Source organism: Salmo salar, chromosome 14, assembly GCF_965601325.2.
Source record: "Salmo salar chromosome 14, fSalSal1, whole genome shotgun sequence".
In the NCBI taxonomy this organism is placed as follows: Eukaryota; Metazoa; Chordata; class Actinopteri; order Salmoniformes; family Salmonidae; genus Salmo; species Salmo salar.
In genome coordinates this window covers 30,793,813-30,816,101 of record NC_138304.1, presented here as the reverse complement: position 1 = coordinate 30,816,101, position 22,289 = coordinate 30,793,813, and the positions used below count along the sequence as shown (strand labels likewise).

At 43.3% G+C, this 22,289-nt stretch overlaps 1 protein-coding gene across 1 annotated transcript in view; it reads left to right on the top strand.

Moving 5' to 3' along the window:
* Positions 1-2,744, top strand: part of LOC106569171 (cadherin-2) — a 114,436-nt gene extending 111,692 nt beyond the window's left edge. The window contains exon 16 of the mRNA XM_014140224.3: positions 1,183-2,744. Coding sequence (XP_013995699.1) covers positions 1,183-1,389 — 207 coding nt within the window. The 3' untranslated portion in view covers positions 1,390-2,744. The remainder of the gene's footprint in view (positions 1-1,182) is intronic.
* Positions 2,745-22,289: the final 19,545 nt, after the last annotated feature.

Sequence of the window (22,289 nt, the reverse complement as noted above, 5' to 3'; positions counted from 1 at the left end):
GAGAGACAGTGAGTGAGAGAGACAGAGAGCGAGAGAGACCGAGAGACAGAGAGAGCGAGAGACAGAGAGTGCGAGAGACAGAGAGTGCGAGAGACAGAGAGTGCGAGAGACAGAGAGCGCGTGAGACAGAGAGCGTGAGAGAAAGTGGTAGTGGTGTTGTAACAACAAAATGGAAGAGCTCCAATACATATCTGACATTTTTCTAATGAGCCTAATGGCTCGGTCGTGACTCTGTGTTGTGCTCGCTTTCTTTTAATTCGGTTATTATTTGTTAGATTTCAGTGGCAGTGATAAGAGATTGGATTCAGGCCTGAGCCCAATGCAGTTCATGGCCAGAGCACATCTCCAATGATAGATAAGCAATCTCACGCGGCAATGAGAGTTTCTGGGAATGTTAAGTACAGTACTGGGAATGTAAGTCTTCAAAATGGAACCCCCCCCCAATCCCACCCTACCTTCTGGAACACACGCACTGGAACAAATACATATACTGTACACATGTGCGCACACACACACACACGCACACACACACACACACACACACACACACACACACACGCACGCACGCACACACACACACACACACACTGCTCTGCACTTCTTCACCGTTCCCCAGTCCTCATTCATAGTTTTAGGGCAAAACTTAAACACATGAAATGGAGGGGGTATGTAGTACTACATCATGATCCAGAATGTGGTGGCGAAAGCTGCCATATTGTCAGTGCCACTACAGTGATCTCCTCCACTCAGCGCTCCAAGCCCCTCAGGCAGCGCCTGTGGAGAGGGGAGTGAAGGAGGGTTGAGGATGGAGGGCCAGCTCATCAGTGGCAGCCTTCCAGTGAGTTGAGGCATTTGGTCATGCTCAATCTCAGCATTTGATCAAGTTCTAGATAATCCTGAATGCCAGAAACATCAGGGAGAATCACAGCCAAAATGCTGTGGTGCAGACGGACAGTTAGAGCCGGACCTGATTTTCTGATCATGTAGAAGGGAGGAAAACAAAGGAAATGTGTCTAATATTAGCCTGGTTAGGTGGAAGTGGGGGATAAGAACATGTCTGTGAATGTGAATGGCATTTTGTAGCTGCAGTCAGACACGGACTGGGTCTGTTGTGGGGGACTGGCTGGCCTTAATCTCCTCACTCATCTAACCGTGTTTTTTTATTTCCTCCTGTCTATCCAGGGACTTAAGGCAGCAGACAACGACCCCACAGCCCCGCCCTACGACTCCCTGCTGGTGTTCGACTACGAGGGCAGTGGTTCCACAGCCGGCTCCCTAAGCTCCCTCAACTCCTCCAGCAGTGGCGGGGACCAGGACTACGATTACCTCAACGACTGGGGCCCTCGCTTCAGAAAACTGGCAGATATGTACGGAGGGAGCGACGACTAGGAGACAAGACCTACAAAAAACAAGATGACAAAGAATGGTGAACCCAGGAAAGTAGAAAATATATTTTGTTTTCCTCTCGATGGACGTGGACAGGTTCTGATTACCGATATTCCCCTGACCGAGTGGTGACAGGAACAATGACAGAAAAGTACAAAAAATTACAGCATAATTTCTAAATATTTTCAAAAAACAACCAACCTAGGCTTATTGTTGTAGTCTACGCATACATATGCTTGTTGAAGGCTTAGGCATAGGCTGAAATGTGGTCCAGTTTTGGAGAAGGGGAGGGAACATTGGTGAACTGTCACTGTTTGGATCGTTGATATTGAGAGCGCTCAGTTACACTTGAATTTCACAGTACAGAAGCACTGGGATATAATGTGCCTTTTTGTACATTTTTTGGGGATCTGAATGATTAGTTTTATGTTCAAGGCTTTAATGGTACTGACTTTTGGAGTGATTTCAAAACATAAAGTATGTTAAACTATGGTATGCTTCTACATGCTTTTTTGGTTACACAATACTGCTGTTTGTTGAACAATGATTATTTAAGTGAATTACCAAGAGGAAGAGATGATGAAGGATCCTTTGTTAACTTGGATGGGGAGAAACAACTGAGAACAGCACTGTACAGTATGCTAGAGTTTTTGACTTTTTTCACTAAAACATATAACTTATGCAGCTGGTTGCAAATAAAGGGAGTCATAAATGATACTTTTGTAGCGGAATACGTTTTTTTTCTTTTTTCTGAAGTGGTGTAGTACTTTACAAAAACAGCAATTGTTTATTTTCTTCTAATCCATGTACACTTCATTTGCCTTGGTCATCATCGGGTACTTTCAACTTTTTCTTCACTGTAAAGAAAATGTGTACATAATGTTGTTTTTTCTTTTTTTCTTTTGATGTAGTCTATGAAGCAGTGCAAAAAGTTCTGAACTTGTAAATGTATAATTTGGACTACAAATTAAAGGTTTTGCATGTTTTTATCTTTTCACGATAACAAAAATGATGAAAAAATGTTATTTACAAAATGTATTTACAAAGCAAAAAAATGAAAACCAGGTGACATTACATGTGTAGAAGATAAGTTAAGAAAGTATTTTGTATAAAATGAAGAAACAACTGAACAAAAAAAATGAAAAAATTGCTATCTTGTCAGCACAACTGTTTGAATTTGTACCAAAAAAAGGGTGTGGGTGGGGTGTTGTGGTACCCACCGTTGGCACTAATTACTGAATCAGCTTTAAGACTGGGAAAGGTTTTTGTCTGAAGCTTTGTGGATAATCGTATGTACTGGAATACAAATGATACATCTGACCCCAACAATCCGAATAAAATGCTAATTTTGGAGCTAACGATTGTCTCTTTATTTCTTGATTCCTCAAACTCAAAGCATTGTTTCTTATGAATAACAACCACTTTTACAAGAAAAGTAGCTATTGACCAACATTTGATTTGACCTTTTTCTACCAAGAGTTAGTTGTAAATGTTTGTTTACAGTAAATATGAGTAGAGATGCATGAGTGTACATTAGTTTTCTGGTCAATATTCAAAGGGCATAAAACAGATATTCAGAATCTCTTATGTCCTCCTCACAAAGGTCAAAAGGTCATCAAGCACATATCGATCAGCTAGAGCCAGCTGTTATCTGCCTGGTTCTGGGGTGTACAACAGTCCAGAGAGGAGCTAGCTGACCTAGTGAGAGGAAGGACACTCAGCCCAGCAGGGCTCTGCCTTCAGGGAATGTGCATCTATACTGGTCACAAGGGACTGTGGGAAGTAGGGGTGAGAAGAAAACAATGTGAGGAGGAGGAGAGAGAGATGGAAGGGTGTCACACTAACTACTGCTCTAGCTATCATGCACATAACATATCTGGATGCTGCTGTCACAGACACATCCGTCACAGTGGCGGCCACTGATTGGCTGAATACCCGGGTCGCGAGATAGTTAGAGTTGTCAACAAAGCAGCATGACAGAAATATGATGCCAAGTTTTGGAACTAACGGTAGCTTCTTTAAGAAAAATAAAGCAATCTGTGCCTTTGAACAACAGCATAAATACACCCATTTCACTTTTGCGTGTCAAAAACTGAATGACCACTGCTGCACATGCTGCCACTGTTTTGAACAGATTAGATTATACTATTTAGAACGAGCAGCCAGCTCAGGAATGAACAAGTGCACCAGGGAGAATGCAACAAGTAGCATGCAGATGCAATAAGTTACCACACATTATCTACCTAGGGATAGCTAGCTAGCATAATGTCTTAAAGCATGATATGCGCTAGCCAGTTAACTTTCATTCTGAAATAACTTAATATTTCTGAGCTAGATATTAGTTTAGAAAGTCTTGGTATTGGCATGGGAGCTAACTAGCTAGCAAGTTACCAGCTAACTATAGCTAGCTACTTATCAAAGGCAGATAAATGGTTCATTTGACCCCAAAAATCTACCAAACTGTTTCTCAAAATTACTGTAGCTGGCTAATGATTTTGATCATGCTTTGTGATACACCGTGTTTTATGCTGTTTTAGTCCACACAACATGTCACCCTGTCACCTACAGTATAACCTGATGAACACATGGGGGGGGGAAACAATTCGCCATGCTTTTTTGTCCTACCAGATCCACAATGTGTCACGTGGAATGGAACAGGTGAACCCAAGAGCAGACTGACTCAGACGAGGAGACTAGGATGAGGTAACCAAGGTATTTATTGAAACACGGGGGGAAGATTGAGTGCAGGCCCGGGGAAGCTCGGGCGAGTTGCTGGAAACCAGGTGCGGAGGCTGAGGCTGGAGCGAGAGGTGTGGGGACAGGGTAAGCAGGTCCGGAGGGGAATCCAAGGAAACGTTGAGTGGGGAATCCAGGACAGAGTAACAGGACTGACGAGAAGTCAGACTGGAGACAGGGACCAGAGTCGGAGTGGGCAGAACTGTAGCGGAGAGGAAAACAGCGTCAGGCAAGGGACAACAACAGGAACAAACAGCTAGAAACATGGACTGACTGGGCAGAGATTACAATCTGGCAGTGTGGAAGTGACAGGACTGAGTATTTGTAGAGGTCTTGATTATGGAACAGGTTGCAGCTGGTGCGGATCTGCTCTGACTCCAGCACACCTGTCTCCGCCCACACAATCACGCCCACACAATCACACACACACACACAATCACACACACACAATCACACACACACAAACACACACACACACACACACACACACACACACACACACACACACACACACACACACACACACACACACACACACACACACACACACACACACAGAGAGGGAGAGAGAGAGAGCAATGGGGGAGTGGCGGCAGGTCAAGGAGACACCGGATGAGCACCTGAGGGCGTGGCAGGAGCAGATGTGACACAATGAGAAGGTTCTAGCTAGTATATCCCTCTGTCTTCTACTCTTGTTGGATGTAGTTGTCCGGTTTATCAGGCTCCAGGCTTCCATGACTGTTATGGTAATTTATATACAAAAGTTGAACATTTGCAGTTCAGGGAGCCGGTTGTGGTCAGCCTTACTGGGAATCATAGTTAACCTCTATGGGCTAGGTGGGAGGCTTGCGTCTCACCTACTCAACAGCCAGTGTAATCCCGTGGCGCGATATTCAAATACCTCAAAAATGCAAAAAAACTTCAATTTTTCAAACATATGACTATTTTACACCATTTTAAAGACAAGACTCTCGTTAATCTAAACACACTGTCCGATTTCAAAAAGGCTTTACAACGAAAGCAAAACATTAGATTATGTCAGCAGAGTACCCAGCCAGAAATAATCAGACACCCATTTTTCAAGCTAGCATATAATGTCACATAAACCCAAACCACAGCTAAATGCAGCACTAACCTTTGATGATCTTAATCAGATGACAACCCTAGGACATTATGTTATACAATACATGCATGTTTTGTTCAATCAAATTCATATTTATATCAAAAACCAGCTTTTTACATTAGCATGTGACTAGCATTCCGACCGAACACTGCCGGTGAATTTACTAAATTACTCACGATAAACGTTCACAAAAAACATAACAATTATTTTAAGAATTATAGATACAGAACTCCTCTATGCACTCGATATGTCCGATTTTAAAATAGCTTTTCGGTGAAAGCACATTTTGCAATATTCTAAGTAGATAGCTCGGCATCACAGGGCTAGCTATTTAGACACCCAGCAAGTTTAGCACTCACCAAAGTCAGATTTACTATAAGAAAAATGTTATTACCTTTGCTGTTCTTCGTCAGAATGCACTCCCAGGACTTCTACTTCAATAACAAATGTTGGTTTGGTCCCAAATAATCCATTGTTATATCCAAATAGCGGCGTTTTGTTCGTGCTATACGAAAGGGTAAATAAGGGTTACGAGCATGGCGCATTTCGTGACAAAAAAATTATAAATATTCCATTACCGTACTTCGAAGCATGTCAACCGCTGTTTAAAATCAATTTTTATGCCATTTTTCTCGTAAAAAAGCGATAATAATCCGACCGGGAAATAGTTTTTTATTACAAAGAGAGTGAAAGTAAAAGCATGCTATCCCCTCATGCACGAGCCTCAGTCTAATGGCCCTCTGATAGAGCACTTGCCAAACGCGCTAATGTGTTTCAGCCTGGGGATGGAATTACATCGTTCAGCTTTTTCCCACCTTCTGAGAGCCCATGGGAGCCGTAGGAAGTGTCACGTCATGCCAGAGATCCCCTGTATTTGTTAGAGATGATCAAGGAGGGCAAGAAATGGTCAGACAGGCCACTTCCTGTAAGGAATCTTCTCAGGTTTTGGCCTGCCAAATGAGTTCTGTTATACTCACAGACACCATTCAAACAGTTTTAGAAACTTTAGGGTGTTTTCTATCCAAAGCCAATAATTATATGCATATTCTAGTTACTGGGCAGGAGTAGTAACCAGATTAAATCGGGTACGTTTTTTATCCGGCCGTGCAAATACTGCCCCCTAGCCCCAACAGGTTAAAGGAGCCACTTGTGCTCAGCCCCACTGGGAATTGTAGTTCATGGAGCCGGTTGTGCTCAGCCCCTGGGAACTGTAGTTCGGGGAGCCAGTTGTGCTCAGCCCCACTGAAAATTGTAGTTCAGGGAGCCGGTTGTGCTCAGCCCCACTGCAAATTCTAGTTCAGAGAGCCGGTTGCTCAGCCCCACTGCAAATTGTAGTTCAGGGAGCCAGTTGTGCTCAGCCAAACAGGTGGATTAGACACGCCTTATGAGTTCAGCCTAATTAGACAGTAGTTGGCTGGGAAGTCCTGCCTCGAAAATTGTTGGTCTTTTGAGGTTGAGGTAATTATTCCCTGATTTGTAACTGGTAACTGCTCTGTGTTTGCTTATTGCAAGTCTTATCTCAGATATATTAATTATTATAACTTCATTAGGAAACAAAACATAAGGAGCACCTTCCTAATATTGAGTTTCACCCCCTTTTGCACTAAGAACAACCTCAATTCATCAAGGCATGGACTCTAAAAGGTGTTGAAAGCGTTACACAGGGATGCAGGCCCGTTTTGACACCAATGCTTCCCACAGTTGTGTCAAGTTGGCTGGATGTCCTTTGGGTGGTACCATTCTTGATATACATGGGAAACTTTTGAGAGTGAAAAACCCAGCAGCGTTGCTCTTCTTGACACACTCAAACTGGTGCGCCTGGCACCTACTACCATACCCTGTTCAAAGGCACTTATATCCTCTGAATGGCACACATACACAATCCAAGTCTCAATTGTCTCAGGGCTTAAATATACTTCTTTAACCTGTCTCATTCCCTTCACGTACACGGATTGAAGTGGATTTAACAAGTGACATCAAAAAGGGGTCATAGGTTTCACCTGGATTCACCTAGGAAGTCTATGTCATGGAAAGAGCAGATGTTCCTAACGTTTTGTACGCTCAGTGTATGATGCAGGTTTTTTAATATGATCAATCAATCAATCTAATGTATTTATAAAGCCCTTCTTACATCAGCTGATGTCACAAAGTGCTGTACAGAAACCCAGCCTAAAACCCCAAACAGCAAGCAATGCAGGTGTATAAGCACAGTGGCTAGGAAAAACTCCATAGAAAGGCCAGAACCTAGGAAGAAACCTAGAGAGGAACCAGGCTATGAGGGGTGGCCAGTCCTCTTCTGGCTGTGCCGGGTGGAGATTGCAATGCACTCTGCTCTCACAGGGAATGCTATCATTAATAGCCCAGTTGCTTTTGCAACTCTTCAACATTGTTCACACTGGATGGTTTTTGGGTACATTTTGGATATGTCACATTGTTTTTCAGAGAACATGGCCAAGATGTTCAAATGTTCATAAATGACCAGCAGGGTCAAATAATAATAATCACAGTAGTTGTCAAGGGTGCAACAGGTCAGCACCTCATGAGTAAATGTCAGTTGGCTTTTCATAGCCGATCATTCAGAGTATCTCTTCCGCTCCTGCTGTTTCTAGAGAGTTGAAAACAGCAGGTCTGCGACAGGTAGCACGTCCGGTGAACAGGTCAGGGTTCCAGAGCCGCAGGCAGAACAGTTGAAACTGGAGCAGCAGCACGGCCAGGTGGACTGGGGACAGCCAGGAGTCATCAGGCCAGGTAGTCCTGAGGCATGGTCCTAGGGCTCAGGTTCTCCGAGAGAGAGAAAGAAAGAATGAGAGAATGAGAGAAAGAAATAGAGATAAGGAGAGAAAGAGAGAGAGAATTAGAGAGAGCATACTTAAATTCACACAGGACACTGGATAAGACAGGAGAGATACTTCAGATATAACAGACTGACCCTAGCCTTAGCCCTATGATTAGCTAACCCCACAGTGGAACCAACCACAGGATCAGTCTTTTATTCAGAGGTATTTCTAAACTGCATGGTGCATATCACATATCCAACAATTCCTTTGATGTAAATTATATTTCAATTTCCTAGGAAGTAGCGGTAAAGTGCTTAGCTATAGCTGAGTCAGATTTGGTTTAGCATAGGTCACTTTAACATTGAGGTTATCAATTTCAGACGTCAGTTTTTTATATTGTGGTGTCTTTTTTTGTGTGTTAACATTCAGATTTAATCTCAGAAATGCAGAAAAAGATGTGGTTGATGGTGACTCACTCGTTCAATGAAAAAAAAACATTGTTATGCCTTTGCTCTTTACCAAACAATGGAGGCTGATGCCAAAAGCAGACTGACGTACTTTGGCTAGCTAGTCGCTTTGATGACCTAGTAATGATCAAGATTTGCTCTGAGTTGATATGATATAAGCTTTCTGCTTTAACCTTTTACTGCAGTGGACTAAATAAGGGTCACAGAGTGTTTCTTGGTAGTCTTAAACAAATCTACTTTGAAACAAAAGTATGCACCTCAGACACATGGTTATGGGCTTACAGAAAATAATTGAGTTGAAATGTATTCAATATTGCATTTGCATCACAATATTACATCACAGAAGAGTGGAATATAACAAAGCTTTTTGACATAGAAACACAATTTTTTTGGCTTTTACATTTAAAAAATGTTTTATTATGAAATTATATATATAAACATATATGTATATATTTTTAGGGGTATATATCAACCTTAATATTGCAGCTAGTGTGGCTTCTATCAATATAATTGTCTGCATCATTTCCAATCCCAAAATATTTTTGTGTAAATATATATATTATTTGAATTATATATATATATTCATTCTTTATTATTTTGTTCTAACCCTACCACCCCTCCCCTAATTGGAGTAAACAAATGGACAACAATACATAAGCTTCTACTTCCAGTTTATACATATACACATTTTACGGACACAGTATATTTTACATTAGTTATCTTCTTTTGTTTGTCTGTTTTTAGTTCCACCCTTCAGCTACCCTCAAGCTGTCCCATTTATTTCTGAAGACCATCCGGGTTTTGATTTCTAATTGCCATATATTTTTCAACTCCGCTGAAGTTCTGGGTTTCCTATTCTCATAGTTTCTACAGATTGTAAATGAAAGATAAACACCTTTGCTAAGAGTGTTATTATATTATTGATCGATTGACTATTACTTGGTAAATCACCCAGCAGTTATATTTTCAGAGTTAACTCCAGGTAAATGTTGCAATTCTTCAGCCATTCCTGAAACTGTGACCAAAAACAAGCTACATATGGCAGTACCAAAACAAGTGATCTAATGATTCTGTCTCTTCACAGCAAAATCTGCATAGCTGAGATGGTTGTATCCCCATATACACTATATATACAAAAGTACAGTACCAGTCAAAAGTTTGAACACACCAACTCATTCAAAGGTTTTTCTTTATTTTTACTATTTTCTACATTATAGAATAATAGTGAAGACATCAAAATGATTAATTCTTCAATGTAGCCACCCTTTGCCTTGATGACAGCTTTGCACACTCTTGGCATTCTCTCAACCAGCTTCACCTGGAATACTTTTCCAACAGTCTTGAAGGAGTTACCACATATGTTGAGCACTTGTTGGCTGCTTTTCCTTCACTCTGCGGTCCAACTCATCCCAAGCCATCTCAATTGGGTTGAGGTTGGGTGATTGTGGAGGCCAGGTCTTCTGATGCAGCACTCCATCACTATCCTTCTTGGTCAGATGGGATGGCGTATAGCGTCAGAATGCTGTGGTAGCCATGCTGGTTAAGTGTGCCTTGAATTCTAAATAAATCACAGACAGTGTCACCAGCAAAGCACCCTCACACCATCACACCTCCTCCTCCATGCTTCAGGAAGTGTTTGTCGGGAGCTTCATGAAATGGGTTTCCATGGCCGATCACCAAGCGCAATGCCAAGTGTCGGCTGGAGTGGTGTAAAGCTCACCACCACTGGACTCTGGAGTGATGAATCACGCTTCACCATCTGGCAGTCTAACGGACCAATCTGGGTTTGGCAGATGCCAGGAGAACGCTACTTGCCAGAATGCATAGTGCCAATTGTACAGTTTGGTGGAGGAGGAATAATGGTCTGGGGCTGTTTTTCATGGATTGGTTAAGGCCCCTTATTTCCAGTGAAGGAAAATCTTAACGCTACAGAATATAATGACATTCTAGACGATTCTGTGCTTCCAACTTTGTGGCGAAATTTTGGGGAAGGCACTTTCCTGTTCCCGCATGACAATACCCCCGTGCACAAAGTGAGGTCCATACATAAATAGTTTGTCAAGATCGGTGTGGAAGAACTTGACATGGCCTGAACAGAGCCCTGGCCTCAACCCCTAATGCTCTTGTGGCTGAATGGAAGCAAGTCCCCACAGCAATGTTCTAATATCTAGTGGAAAGCCTTCCCAGAAGAGTGGAGGCTGTTATAGCAGCAAAGGGGGACCATCTCCAATGCCCATGATCTTGGAATGAGATGTTCGACGAGCAGGTGTCCACATACTTTTGGTCATGTAGTGTATATAACATTCTATTGGTTGCAAGAATTTGGTATAATAATTTAAAAACTACAAGTTTCGAATCTGGCATCTTTTTGTGTATCAGTTCCTAAACTATGTGCCATGGAATTGGTTCATCGAAAATCTCTTCCCAACTATTTTGCAACCTGTATGGCGCAGCTGGCAAATGTTTGGTCCATAAATGAAACTGGTATAGTTTTTTATTTATCACAATTTTCTTTAAACAATTTTGGTATTTAATGCAGGGCCGACAGACAAGTTCCATACCTTCTCACCCTTCAATTTGCCTCCTCCATTTTTGCAATCAGTTGGTTTTAAATTTGGATAAAGCAGACTCCATGTATTTTGTTTAATTGCATGTGTGACATAACTCCCCCAGTTCTATTTATGATAGAGTTGACAAAGGTTATACTTTTTTAAATGTTTTATCCAAAAGTAATATATTTTTTATCAATTACTATATTTGAGTTTAAACATAATATTTGTTGTAATATTTGTTCTGTCTTTTGTGGTGGATTAAACTGAAATTGCAACCAGCTTTCTATGGCTTGATTTAAAAATAGTAATATTTTAGACATTATTACATTTTCTAATAACTGAAAGTTAGAGGTTGTAATCTGAATAAAGGGAAAAAGGCCATTCTTGAACACGGGTGAGCCATTCTTACTAATCTGCTAGAGAACCAGTTTGTATTTAAGTATGGCTTTTGTATGACTGAAGCCTTTAGTGAGAGGTCCAATGCTTTAATATTTAATCATTTCTGCTTTCCGAGTTCATATTCATTATAGAAATAGGCCGTTTTATTTTATCTGGCTTTCCATCCCAAACATTATGAAAAATATTAATAACATTCCACCCATGAGGCCACTAGGTCATTTGACTGCAGGAAAGGTTGATCTGAGATGATAGTTCACATCCTCCTCTAAAACCATTAGTGAAGGTACATAGTGTCATTTTCTGTTCCATATGTTCGAGTAAAGGTACATGGTTCAACCCACACCCAAACGTAGTAAAGGTACATGGTTCAACCCACACCCAAACGTAGTAAAGGTACATGGTTCAACCCCCCACCCAAACGTAGTAAAGGTACATGGTTCAACCTCCCACCCAAACGTAGTAAAGGTACATGGTTCAACCCACACCCAAACGTAGTAAAGGTACATGGTTCAACCCCCCACCCAAACGTAGTAAAGGTACATGGTTTAACCCACACCCAAACGTAGTAAAGGTACATGGTTCAACCCCCCCCACCCAAACGTAGTAAAGGTACATGGTTCAACCCCCCACCCAAAATGTGTTTTAGACAACCAGATTACAGTTTCCCCCTTTCAGTGCTGTGCTGTATAGGTGCCAGTACAGGAAACCGTTCAGGATGTCTTCTCCATCGCTACTCTCATCTACAGGCACTCCTCCTCCTCCGTCCATCGGCTTGATGTACAGATCGCTCCATGGGTGATGGGTTCAAATCAGAGCATTACTTAAGTCCTGTTTCTTTTTTTTACCCCCATTGGAGGTAGGGAGAGAGGGAGGAAGGGAGGGAGAGAGAGAATAATTTGTATTCTGACGCTGCACTTCAATTTCACAACAAGGTCAAGGATTATCCCCAGGTGGAATGCAGGGCAATCTCAGTCAGAGAGCCAGAGACATGTGAAGGCTGCTCCTTCACTGCTTCCACAGGCACTCCCTCCAACATACTGTAGTATATGGGTACAGCCATGGGAGCATTATAACTGAGCCATGTCTTGTAGTCAAGCTAAAGCTGGACTCAGATCCAATTGACCAAACAACAAATAGGATATCACTCTGGTTATTTCATATATGATGATATTGGAGTTGGAGTGAGTGACATATAATGTAAGAGTTACAGTAGTATCAATGTGTTTATGGAATTCTCATTTCCAGAAATAGGGAACAGCTATGGGTAATGCAATAAAAGGAACATAAATGGGTAATGTATTTTCTGCATTTGATTCTGTTATGATGTGCCAAAAATGCAGAAGCAAATTAAATGTATATGAAGGAATATTTAATTTGCACATCTTATCTGACATTGAATTGATAATTATTTGCTAAAGCAATTCATGTTAATGACAGTGACGTGTTAAATATATGAAGTGTTGTGTTGAAATGAAAAGGACAAACCGGTTAAGAAATGCACAATAATCTATAAATATAGTTGTTTATTTGCTACTATTTTTAGCTAATGTACTTAAATACCTACTAAAACCTGGCTTCATGTAATATTTGCTCTTTTTCATTTATGAATGTGACAGTAAAGATCTGCCAACACTATTCACTGTGTTGTCTTTGCACATTAGGACACAATATCTACCTTGTTACATGTCAAGGGATTTGTATTTAAGTTAAGTTAATTGGGCCAAGCACTAGCTCCAAATACACAGGGAAATACTGCATGCACTCATTCCAACCTACTCTCCAAAGACCATCATATTGGTGGATTGGATGGGTCTATTACTAATGTCCCCAACACACAAGGGGTCCCCTGTATAAGCCAATAAAACAACATTCAAAACCCCTTGACCATCCTAGCTCAGCTGTAATGAGAGAGAGAGAGAGAGAGAGAGAGAGAGAGAGAGAGAGAGAGAGAGAGAGACAGACAGACAGACAGACAGACAGACAGACAGACAGACAGACAGACAGACAGACAGACAGACAGACAGACAGACAGACAGACAGACAGACAGACAGACAGACAGACAGACAGACAGACAGACAGACAGACAGACAGACAGACAGACAGACAGACAGACAGACAGACAGACAGACAGACAGAGTGATCCATTCTAGCTCAGCTGTAATGAGAAAGAGAGAGATAGAAAAAGCCATTCTATCTCAGCTGTAATGAGGGAGAGAGAGCTACCCTGGACTATCCTAGCTCGGGTGTAGAAGAGGTACCCATTTCTCTGGCTTTGCCTCTATCTCTGTCTGGATGGATGAATGAATGTCACAGCCATGGTCACAGTCACAGTGTCCTGGGTCCCAGGCTCAGAATGGGGACTGTCACGGGGTGTGCAGAATACAGAAGGAGTCAGATGCAAACCAGCTGCTAAACTATGCAGCCTGTGACCTTTGGTGGACCTGGAAAGAACTTTCAACATAAAATCCAAGCCCTGCAAGCAGAGTGTACTTCCTTCGGGGCACATCCCACGCCATGCCGGCGGCCCCTGCCGGCGCCATCCAATGAATAAACAAATGTGTTACAGCTCACCGTTCATATCTAACCCGGAGCGTTACATATTTAATTTGTTTCTGTATCTACCCATTTGTTCATGAGGCATCAATCACATAGCCCGAGCCTTAGCATAACCCTGTTGTGATTCTTCATTGTTAATACTATTCATTTAAAGATTGGTAGCTGTGTGAAAACAGCTGAGGATGCTAGTCCATGGAATAATAGAGAGAATAAGAAGTTAGACAGACAAAGAAGATACGAATAAGAAGATACACAGTAATTAAAACATCTGTCTATCTTCTTATTCGTATGAGGTGTCATTTATTTCAGCATTGTCCTATTGGTTTGTTACAGTGCTAATTATTAGACACGGGACCAATAGCTGTGAATGCTAATCCAATGGAGTATTATAATAATCCACAAGTGTGTCACCGTGGTCATGGAATGGAGTACAACCGTGTCACCGTGGTCACGAAATGGTGTGCACTGAGATGAAAACTATTAATTATATTTCTTTCATATGATGCATATCAGCCTGAGACTGTGATTTCCGGCTGTGTGTAGCTATCTGAACATTCAATGTCACTTTCTGCCGAGACCGAATAGGACTATTTCTCATCCCTGCTGCGAGTTTATATTTTTCTAGCAGGGCATGTAATCATAGGACACATACATACACATACATGCATAGAGGCTTTCATGCAGACAGTGGATCAGGTCTTTTTCTGACACTCTTGCTTAACGTTTTTTTTTTCTCTCTGGAAAATATAGAAAATAGGCTTTCATCCTGTTTGTGGCCTAAAAAGGAGAAGATTGCCAAGTAAAAGTAACTGAATGAAAAGCAGGTTAATAATGAAGATTAAGACCCAAATGCATATTTGCTTCCCTATGCAATCACAGGAATGTTGAATCTATGCTGTGCAATACATTGAAAAATAGGAAATCGCTAAGCTTCGTTGTAGTGTGTGAATTTATATGTGCTATTAAACGGGTAAACACTTGACATTTCATCAGAATTGCATCATTAAGGTTTTATTTCCCTATGGCTACATCCATTTAATGGCTGAAGAGAAATCTCTCTCTCTCTCTCTCTCTCGAAGAGAAAAGTGTTTTTCAAATGTTCGTTAAAGTCTTGTCCTTTTAAGTGTGAGATTTTGTGCTGGAAGGCTAATACATTTGTTAAAGGCTAGATGGCCATGGATCAATGTGCTACTGATTATACAATGGGATGCTTGTATTATTGTCTATAGCTATGGATTAAAAAAAGTGGCCAGTGGGTCAGCTTTCCTGTCTGATGGCTTTATTGTAGTCAGCCATTCTTATGGATCACTGTGGATAGAGTGACCAGCTAACAGCAACATGGGAACAAAACTCACCACCGCAGTCCAAAGAACTGTCCGGGTTTCATTCAACCATGGTATTATGGAAGAAATTAATTTTTTCGAAAACTGTTCAACTATTGTCTTTCTCTCTATAAGTCAATCTAATCGCCACATGTTATACACTGCAGTGCTAGCTACCTGTATCTTGTGCTTTCAGTACTAGAGTCATTCTCTGATCCTTTGATTGGGTGGACAACATGTCAGTTCATGCTGCAAGAGCTATGCGGAAGTTGTTATAATTACTGTGTAAGTCTACGGAAGGGGGTTAGAATCATGAGCCTCCTAGGTTTTGTACTGAAGTCAATGTACCCAGAGGAGGACGGAAGCTAGTTGTCCTCCGGCTACACAATGATGCCACCCTTCAGAATGCTGTTGAGGCTACTGTAGACCTTCATTGCAAAAAAGTGTGTTTTAATCAATTATCTGGTGACATGTGAGTATATTTTGTATATTTTTATCTAAAAAGAAGAACATATTTTTATGAAAATCACTGAGGAGGATGGTCCTCCCCTTCCTCCTCTGAGGAGCCTCCACTGGTGTTCATGACAAGTTGTGAATTATATTATAATAGCCAAGAGGTTAGTGTTGAGCCAGTAACCGAAAGGTTGCTAGTTTGAAAATCTGTCAATCTGCCCTTGAGCAGACCCAAATTGCTCCAGGGTTGTTGTCAACAATGGCTAATACCTGGCTGTGACCCCAGTCTCTGTGTGTCTCAGGGGGAGTGGGATATGCAAAAATACTTTTTCATTTCACACCACACAAATGTACAAATTACACACGTATACATGTGTGAAACAGGACAGATATGAACACCCCCTATTGGACTTGAATGTTGAATGGTCAGTTGAATGGTCAAACTCAGCTCCCAAGTATTAACTGAATTGCCATCATATGGTGTAAATATAGGAACAAGGAATAGCTGAGGTGATACCAAAGATGAACAGACACCCAGCCAATGACACATGGACGCACAGACAGAGACGCCTCTTCCTATACGCAGACTACACGCTGCGCATAGGGCCCCGCGGCCGGTAGGGGGCCTAACCAACAAAAGTTTTTAGGAACTGAGCCAGGGTCTCAACTTACTGTTGAGAGTTGGAAAAGTAGAATACACAAGGTGCAATTTAGTAGCGCATCAGCAGTTTTCCACTTGTTATGTCAGTCACTCAGCTAACATTTTTTTGATTGCTAGGTAAGGTAGTCTAGCCAGCTATCTAAACTTTGTTGTAGGCCTAAACATAAGGGCATTTGCAAAAGGGAACATTTGCATAAGGGGACACAGGGCGTTTGCTTAGGGGCCCTGACCTCCAGGGGGCCCCCATTGATGTCACATCTTCTCCTGCTCCTCCCCTCCAGCGTACGACGTCGCCAGAATACTAACCACCAGTCCTGGGATTCATCATTACGCACACCTGCCACTCGTCATTACACGCACCTGTTAATCGTTATGATTCACACCTGAATTTCATTATCTTCATTATTTCCTCCCCTTTATATGTCACTCCCTTATGTTTTCTCACCAGTTGGTATTGTTCTTGTTAACTGGCGTGTAGCCTTATGGAATTGTCTCATTACTGGTTTTATTAAACGTTTCACCTGCACCTGCTTCCTGACTCACAACTCCGTTATTACAGAATACCAACTCAAACTACGGAAGCAGCAGGAAAGTCAGAAATCTCTCAGACGGTCGACGAACAAGGGTACTTTGCACATCAACACCATGACCAGCTGGCTCAACTAGGGATGGCCATGGATGCGGTTCTCCGTAGTCTGCAGCATCTCTAACACCCCCGAGAGACGTTGAGGTCCAGCATCGGAGGATACTCTAGAGCCAGTCTACCCAACGAGCCAGCGCAACGGCCCATTCAGGAACTCACTCAAGTCACCGATGCCCGACTATCCCTTCCGGATAAATACGACGATACACCATCCAAATACCGTGGCTTCCTCCTTCAGTGCTCCCTCTATTTTTCACACCAGTTGGGAGCTCCCACCACTGAGAGGTCTAAGGTTACCACGGTTATTTCTCTGCTGACCGGGTGGGCATTGGAATGGGCTACCGCCGTCTGGGAGAGAGGAGAGGAGGAGCTAGATTCTTATGAGGGATTCATGGCTCTGTTTAAATGCATTTTTGATCATCCCGCGGAGGGCAGAGGGAGGTGAGCATCTCCTTCAGCTACGGGGGAATCAGACGACTCCAATGTCATAACCCTATCATCTCATGGTCGAGGATGAAAATCAGACTGGTCACCTGAATGCCAGCAGACCTGCTTCCTTGTCCCCTGTGATTCCACGTTGGTTGAGAGTCCTACTGTTGCCCCTCAGCCCAACATCCCGGAGGAATACCAGGACCTTAACCTGTTAGGGCTAGGGGGCAGTATTGACACGGCTGGATAAAAAACATACCCGATTTAATCTGGTTACCACTCCTACCCAGTAACTAGAATATGCATATACTTATTACATATGGATAGAAAACACCCTAAATGTTCTAAAACTGTTTGAATGGTGTCTGTGAGTATAACAGAACTCAAATGGCAGGTCAAAACCTGAGAGATTCCTTTACAGGAAGTGGCCTGTCTGACCATTTCTTGAACTTCTTTTCCATCTCTATCATTTACTAAGGATCTCTGCTCTAACGTGACACTTCCCACGTCGTCCATAGGCGCTCAGAGCCCGGGAAAAAACAGAATGTCGTCATTCCAGCCCCAGGCTGAAACACATTATCGCCTTTCTCAAGTGGCCGATCAAGGGACACTGGGCTTATGCGCGTGACCCGACCGCCCCCGCCTTTGGGATTTTTTCCTCTGTTTGCCGAAAAGGAGATTCCCTGTCGGAATATTATCGCTTTTCTACGAGAAAAATGGCGTAAAAATTGATTTTAAACAGCGGTTGACATGCTTCGAAGTACGGTAATGGAATATTTAGAATTTTATTGTCACGAATTGCGCCATGCGCGCGACACTTCTTTACTATTTCGGATAGTGTCTGGAACGCACGAACAAAACGCCGCTATTCGGATATAACGATGGATTATTTTGGACCAAACCAACATTTGTTATTGAAGTAGCAGTCCTGGGTGTGCATTCTGACGAAGACAACAAAAGGTAATCAAACTTTTATAATAGTAAATATGATTATGGTGAGTGCTAAACTTGCCGGGTGTCTAAATAGCGAGCCCGTGATGCCTGGGCTATGTACTTAGAATATTGCAAAATGTGCTTTCACCAAAAAGCTATTTTAAAATCGGACATATCGAGTGCATAGAGGTCTGTATCTATAATTCTTAAAATAATTGTTATGCTTTTTGTGAATGTTTTTCGTGAGTAATTTAGTAAAATGTTTTCGAATTCCCCGGAAGTTTGCGGGGGGTATGCTAGTTCTGAACGTCACATGCTAATGTAAAAAGCTGGTTTTTGATATAAATATGAACTTGATTGAACAAAACATGCATGTATTGTATAACATAATGTCCTAGGGTTGTCATCTGATGAAGATCATCAAAGGTGAGTGCTGCATTTAGCTGTCTTCTGGGTTTTGGTGACATTATATGCTGGCTGATTATTTCTGGCTTGGTACTCTGCTGACAAAATCTAATGTTTTGCTTTCGTTGTAAAGCCTTTTTGAAATCGGACAGTGTGGTTAGATTAACGAGAGTCCCACCTAGCCCATAGAGGTGAAGGAGGTATTCTCCAAGAGCTGCGCTACTTGTCGCCCTCCTCATCACCCCTGTGACTGTGCCATCGACCTGTTTTCCGGTGCTACACCCCCATGCAGAAGCATCTACCGTCTGTCTGTGGCTGAGACCGAGGCCATGGAGGATTACATTCAAGAGGTGCTCAACAGGGTTTGATCCGCACATCCACATCCCCTGCGTCAGCTGGTTACTTCTTTGTGGCCAAGGAAGGACTACGCCCATGTATCGATTACTGAGGACTCAATAACATCACCAAGAAGTATCAGTACCCTCTCCCGTTGGTGCCGTCAGCCATAGAGCAGCTCCGCAGGGCTCAGTTCTTCACCAAACTGGACCTGTGGAGTGCCTACAATCTCATCCACATCCGGGAGGGGGATGAGTGGAATATGGCGTTCAGCACGATGTCTGGTCACTAAGAGTATTTGCTTATGCCCTTTGGCTTAGCCAATGCTCCGTCAGTGTTCCAGGCATTCGTCAATGAGGTGTTCAGGGACATGCTCGGACGGCATGTGATTGTATACATCGATGACATCCTGATATTCTCGACCAACCTGAAAGATCACATCACCCATGTTCGAGCAGTCCTGGAACGCCTCATGGTCAATCACCTGTTCATCAAGGCGGAGAAGTGCCAATTCCACCAGAGGGCTGTATCCTTCCTGGGTTACCAAATCAGCCCTCAGGGAGTGAGGATGGAGGACAAGAAGATAGATGTGGTAAGGTTATGGCCAGTCCCAAACACCATCAAGTGGTTACAATGGTTTCTGGGGTTTGCCAACTTCTACCGCGCTGAAGTTCATCAGGAACTTCAGCGCCGTCGTCACCCCTCTCACCTCCCTCCTCAAGGGTGGGCCTCGTAGGTTGGTGTGGTCTCCAGCAGCCAATGAGGCCTTTTGTCTCCTCAAGGGGTGTTTCACCTCTGCCTCCTTGCTAAAACACCCAGATCCCATGGTCCAAGAAACTGTCCTCCGCAGAGAGGAATTACGACGTCTGCGATCGGGAGCTTCTTCTTTTGTGAGGTAGATGTGGACATCCGCAAGGCTCTAGAGAGGGAGCCTGTAAGCCGGAATTATCCTCCTGGGAGCATCTACATTATCACAGGGATAAGGGATTGGCTGCTGACCTGGGCACACAGATGTCGTCGCTGGACATCCAGGTATATCTCGCACCATCCACTCCATCGCTGAGAAGTACTGGTGGCCAACCTTGGTGCAGGATGTCACTCGGTATGTCAACTCCTGTTCCGTATGTGCTCAAACCAAGTCCCCAGAAATGTTCCAGCAGGGAAGCTCCTGCCGCTTCCCGTGCCTCACCGACCTTGGTCACATCTATCCATTGACTTTGTAACTGATCTTCCCACCTCTGATAGTTTCACCACCATTCTAGTGGTAGTGGATAGATTTTCCAAGTCATGTCGATTAATCTCTCTTCCTGGTCTCCCCACTGCTCTCCAGGTCACTGAGGCACTCTTCCACCAGGTCTTCCAGCATTTTGGCCTTCCGGAGGAAATCGTCTCTGACCGTGGCACCCAATTCACATCACGAGTTTCGATGGCCTTCTTGGAGAAACTCGGGGTCGCGGTCAGCCTCACTTCCGGGTATTGGCCTCAGTCCAACGGCCAGATGGGAGAGGATGAACCAGGAGCTGGGGAGGTTCCTGAGGAGTCACTGTCAGGATCGGCAGGGGGAGTGGGCACGATTCCTTCCCTGGGCAGAGTATGCCCAGAACTCCCTATGTCACTCCTCCACTGGGTTGACACTTTCCATTTTGTTTTAGGTTTCCGCCCTGGCCCCGTGGACCACGGGCCAGACCGCGGCCCCTGTGATAGATGAGTGGTCCGTGAGAATCCAGCGCGCTGTGCATCGTCAGAAGGAACAGGCAGTAAGATCCCTATGTTCCATCCTGAAGACGGCGTCTGGCTCTCTACCAGGAACCTCCCACTCCGCCTGCCCTGCAAGAAACTGAGCCTCCGGTTTGTGGGGCCATTCAAGGTAATCTGGAGGGTCAACGAGGTGACATACAGGTTACAACTACCCAGTCACTATCGCATCTGACCCTCTTTTCATGTCTCCCTTCTCAGGCTGGTGGTTCCTGTTCCTCCAGCTGATACTGTCCCCCATGACACTCCCCCAACCACCCCCCCGGACATTGAGGGGACCCCAACATCATCCGTGATTTTCACCTTTGCTGCCCGGACCGATCGGCTCCTCGGGGTCGTCCCTCTGGTCGGCGTCGTCCTGCGGCTGGAGCCGTGCGTCGGGGGGTACTGTCACATCTTCTTCTGCTCCTCCCCTTCGGCGTACGACATCGGCAGACTACTAACCACCAGTCCTGGGATTCATCATTACGCACACCTGGCACTCATCATTACGTGCACCTGTTAATCGTTAGGTTTCACACCTGAACTTCATTACATTCATTATTTCCTCCCATTTATATGTCACTCCCTTACAGTGGGGAGAACAAGTATTTGCTACACTGCCGATTTTGCAGGTTTCCTGCTTACAAAGCATGTAGAGGTTTGTAATTTGTATCATAGGTACACTTCAACTGTGAGAAACGGAATCTTAACCTGTTGGGGGTAGGGGGCAGCATTGACAGGGCCGGATAAAAAACGTACCCGATTTAATCTGGTTACTACTCCTGCCCAGTAACTAGAATATGCATATAATTATTGCCTTTGGATAGAAAACACCCTAAAGTTTCTAAAACTGTTTGAATGGTGTCTGTGAATATAACAGAACTCATATGGCAGGCAAAAACCTGAGAAGATTCCTTACAGGAAGTGCCCTCTCTGACAAGATCTTGTTCTTCTTGTCTCTGTTTATTGAAGACTGAGGTTCTTTGCTGTAACGTGACACTTCCTACGGCTCCCATAGGCTCTCAGAGCCCGGGAAAAAGCTGAATGATATCGAGGCAGCCCCAGGCTGAAACACTTTGCGCTTTTGGCAAGTGGCCGATCAGAGGACAATGGGCTTAGGCGCGTGCACGAGTCGACCCCATCCTTTATTTTCTTTCGTCTTTTTACCTAAACGCAGATTCCCGGTCGGAATATTATCGCTTTTTTACGCGAAAAATGGCATAAAAATTGATTTTAAACAGCGGTTGACATAATTTTTTGGTAAAAATCTGGTTTTTGATATAAATATGAACTTGATTGAACAAAACATGCATGTATTGTATAACATAATGTCCTAGGTGTGTCATCTGATGAAGATCATCAAAGGTTAGTGC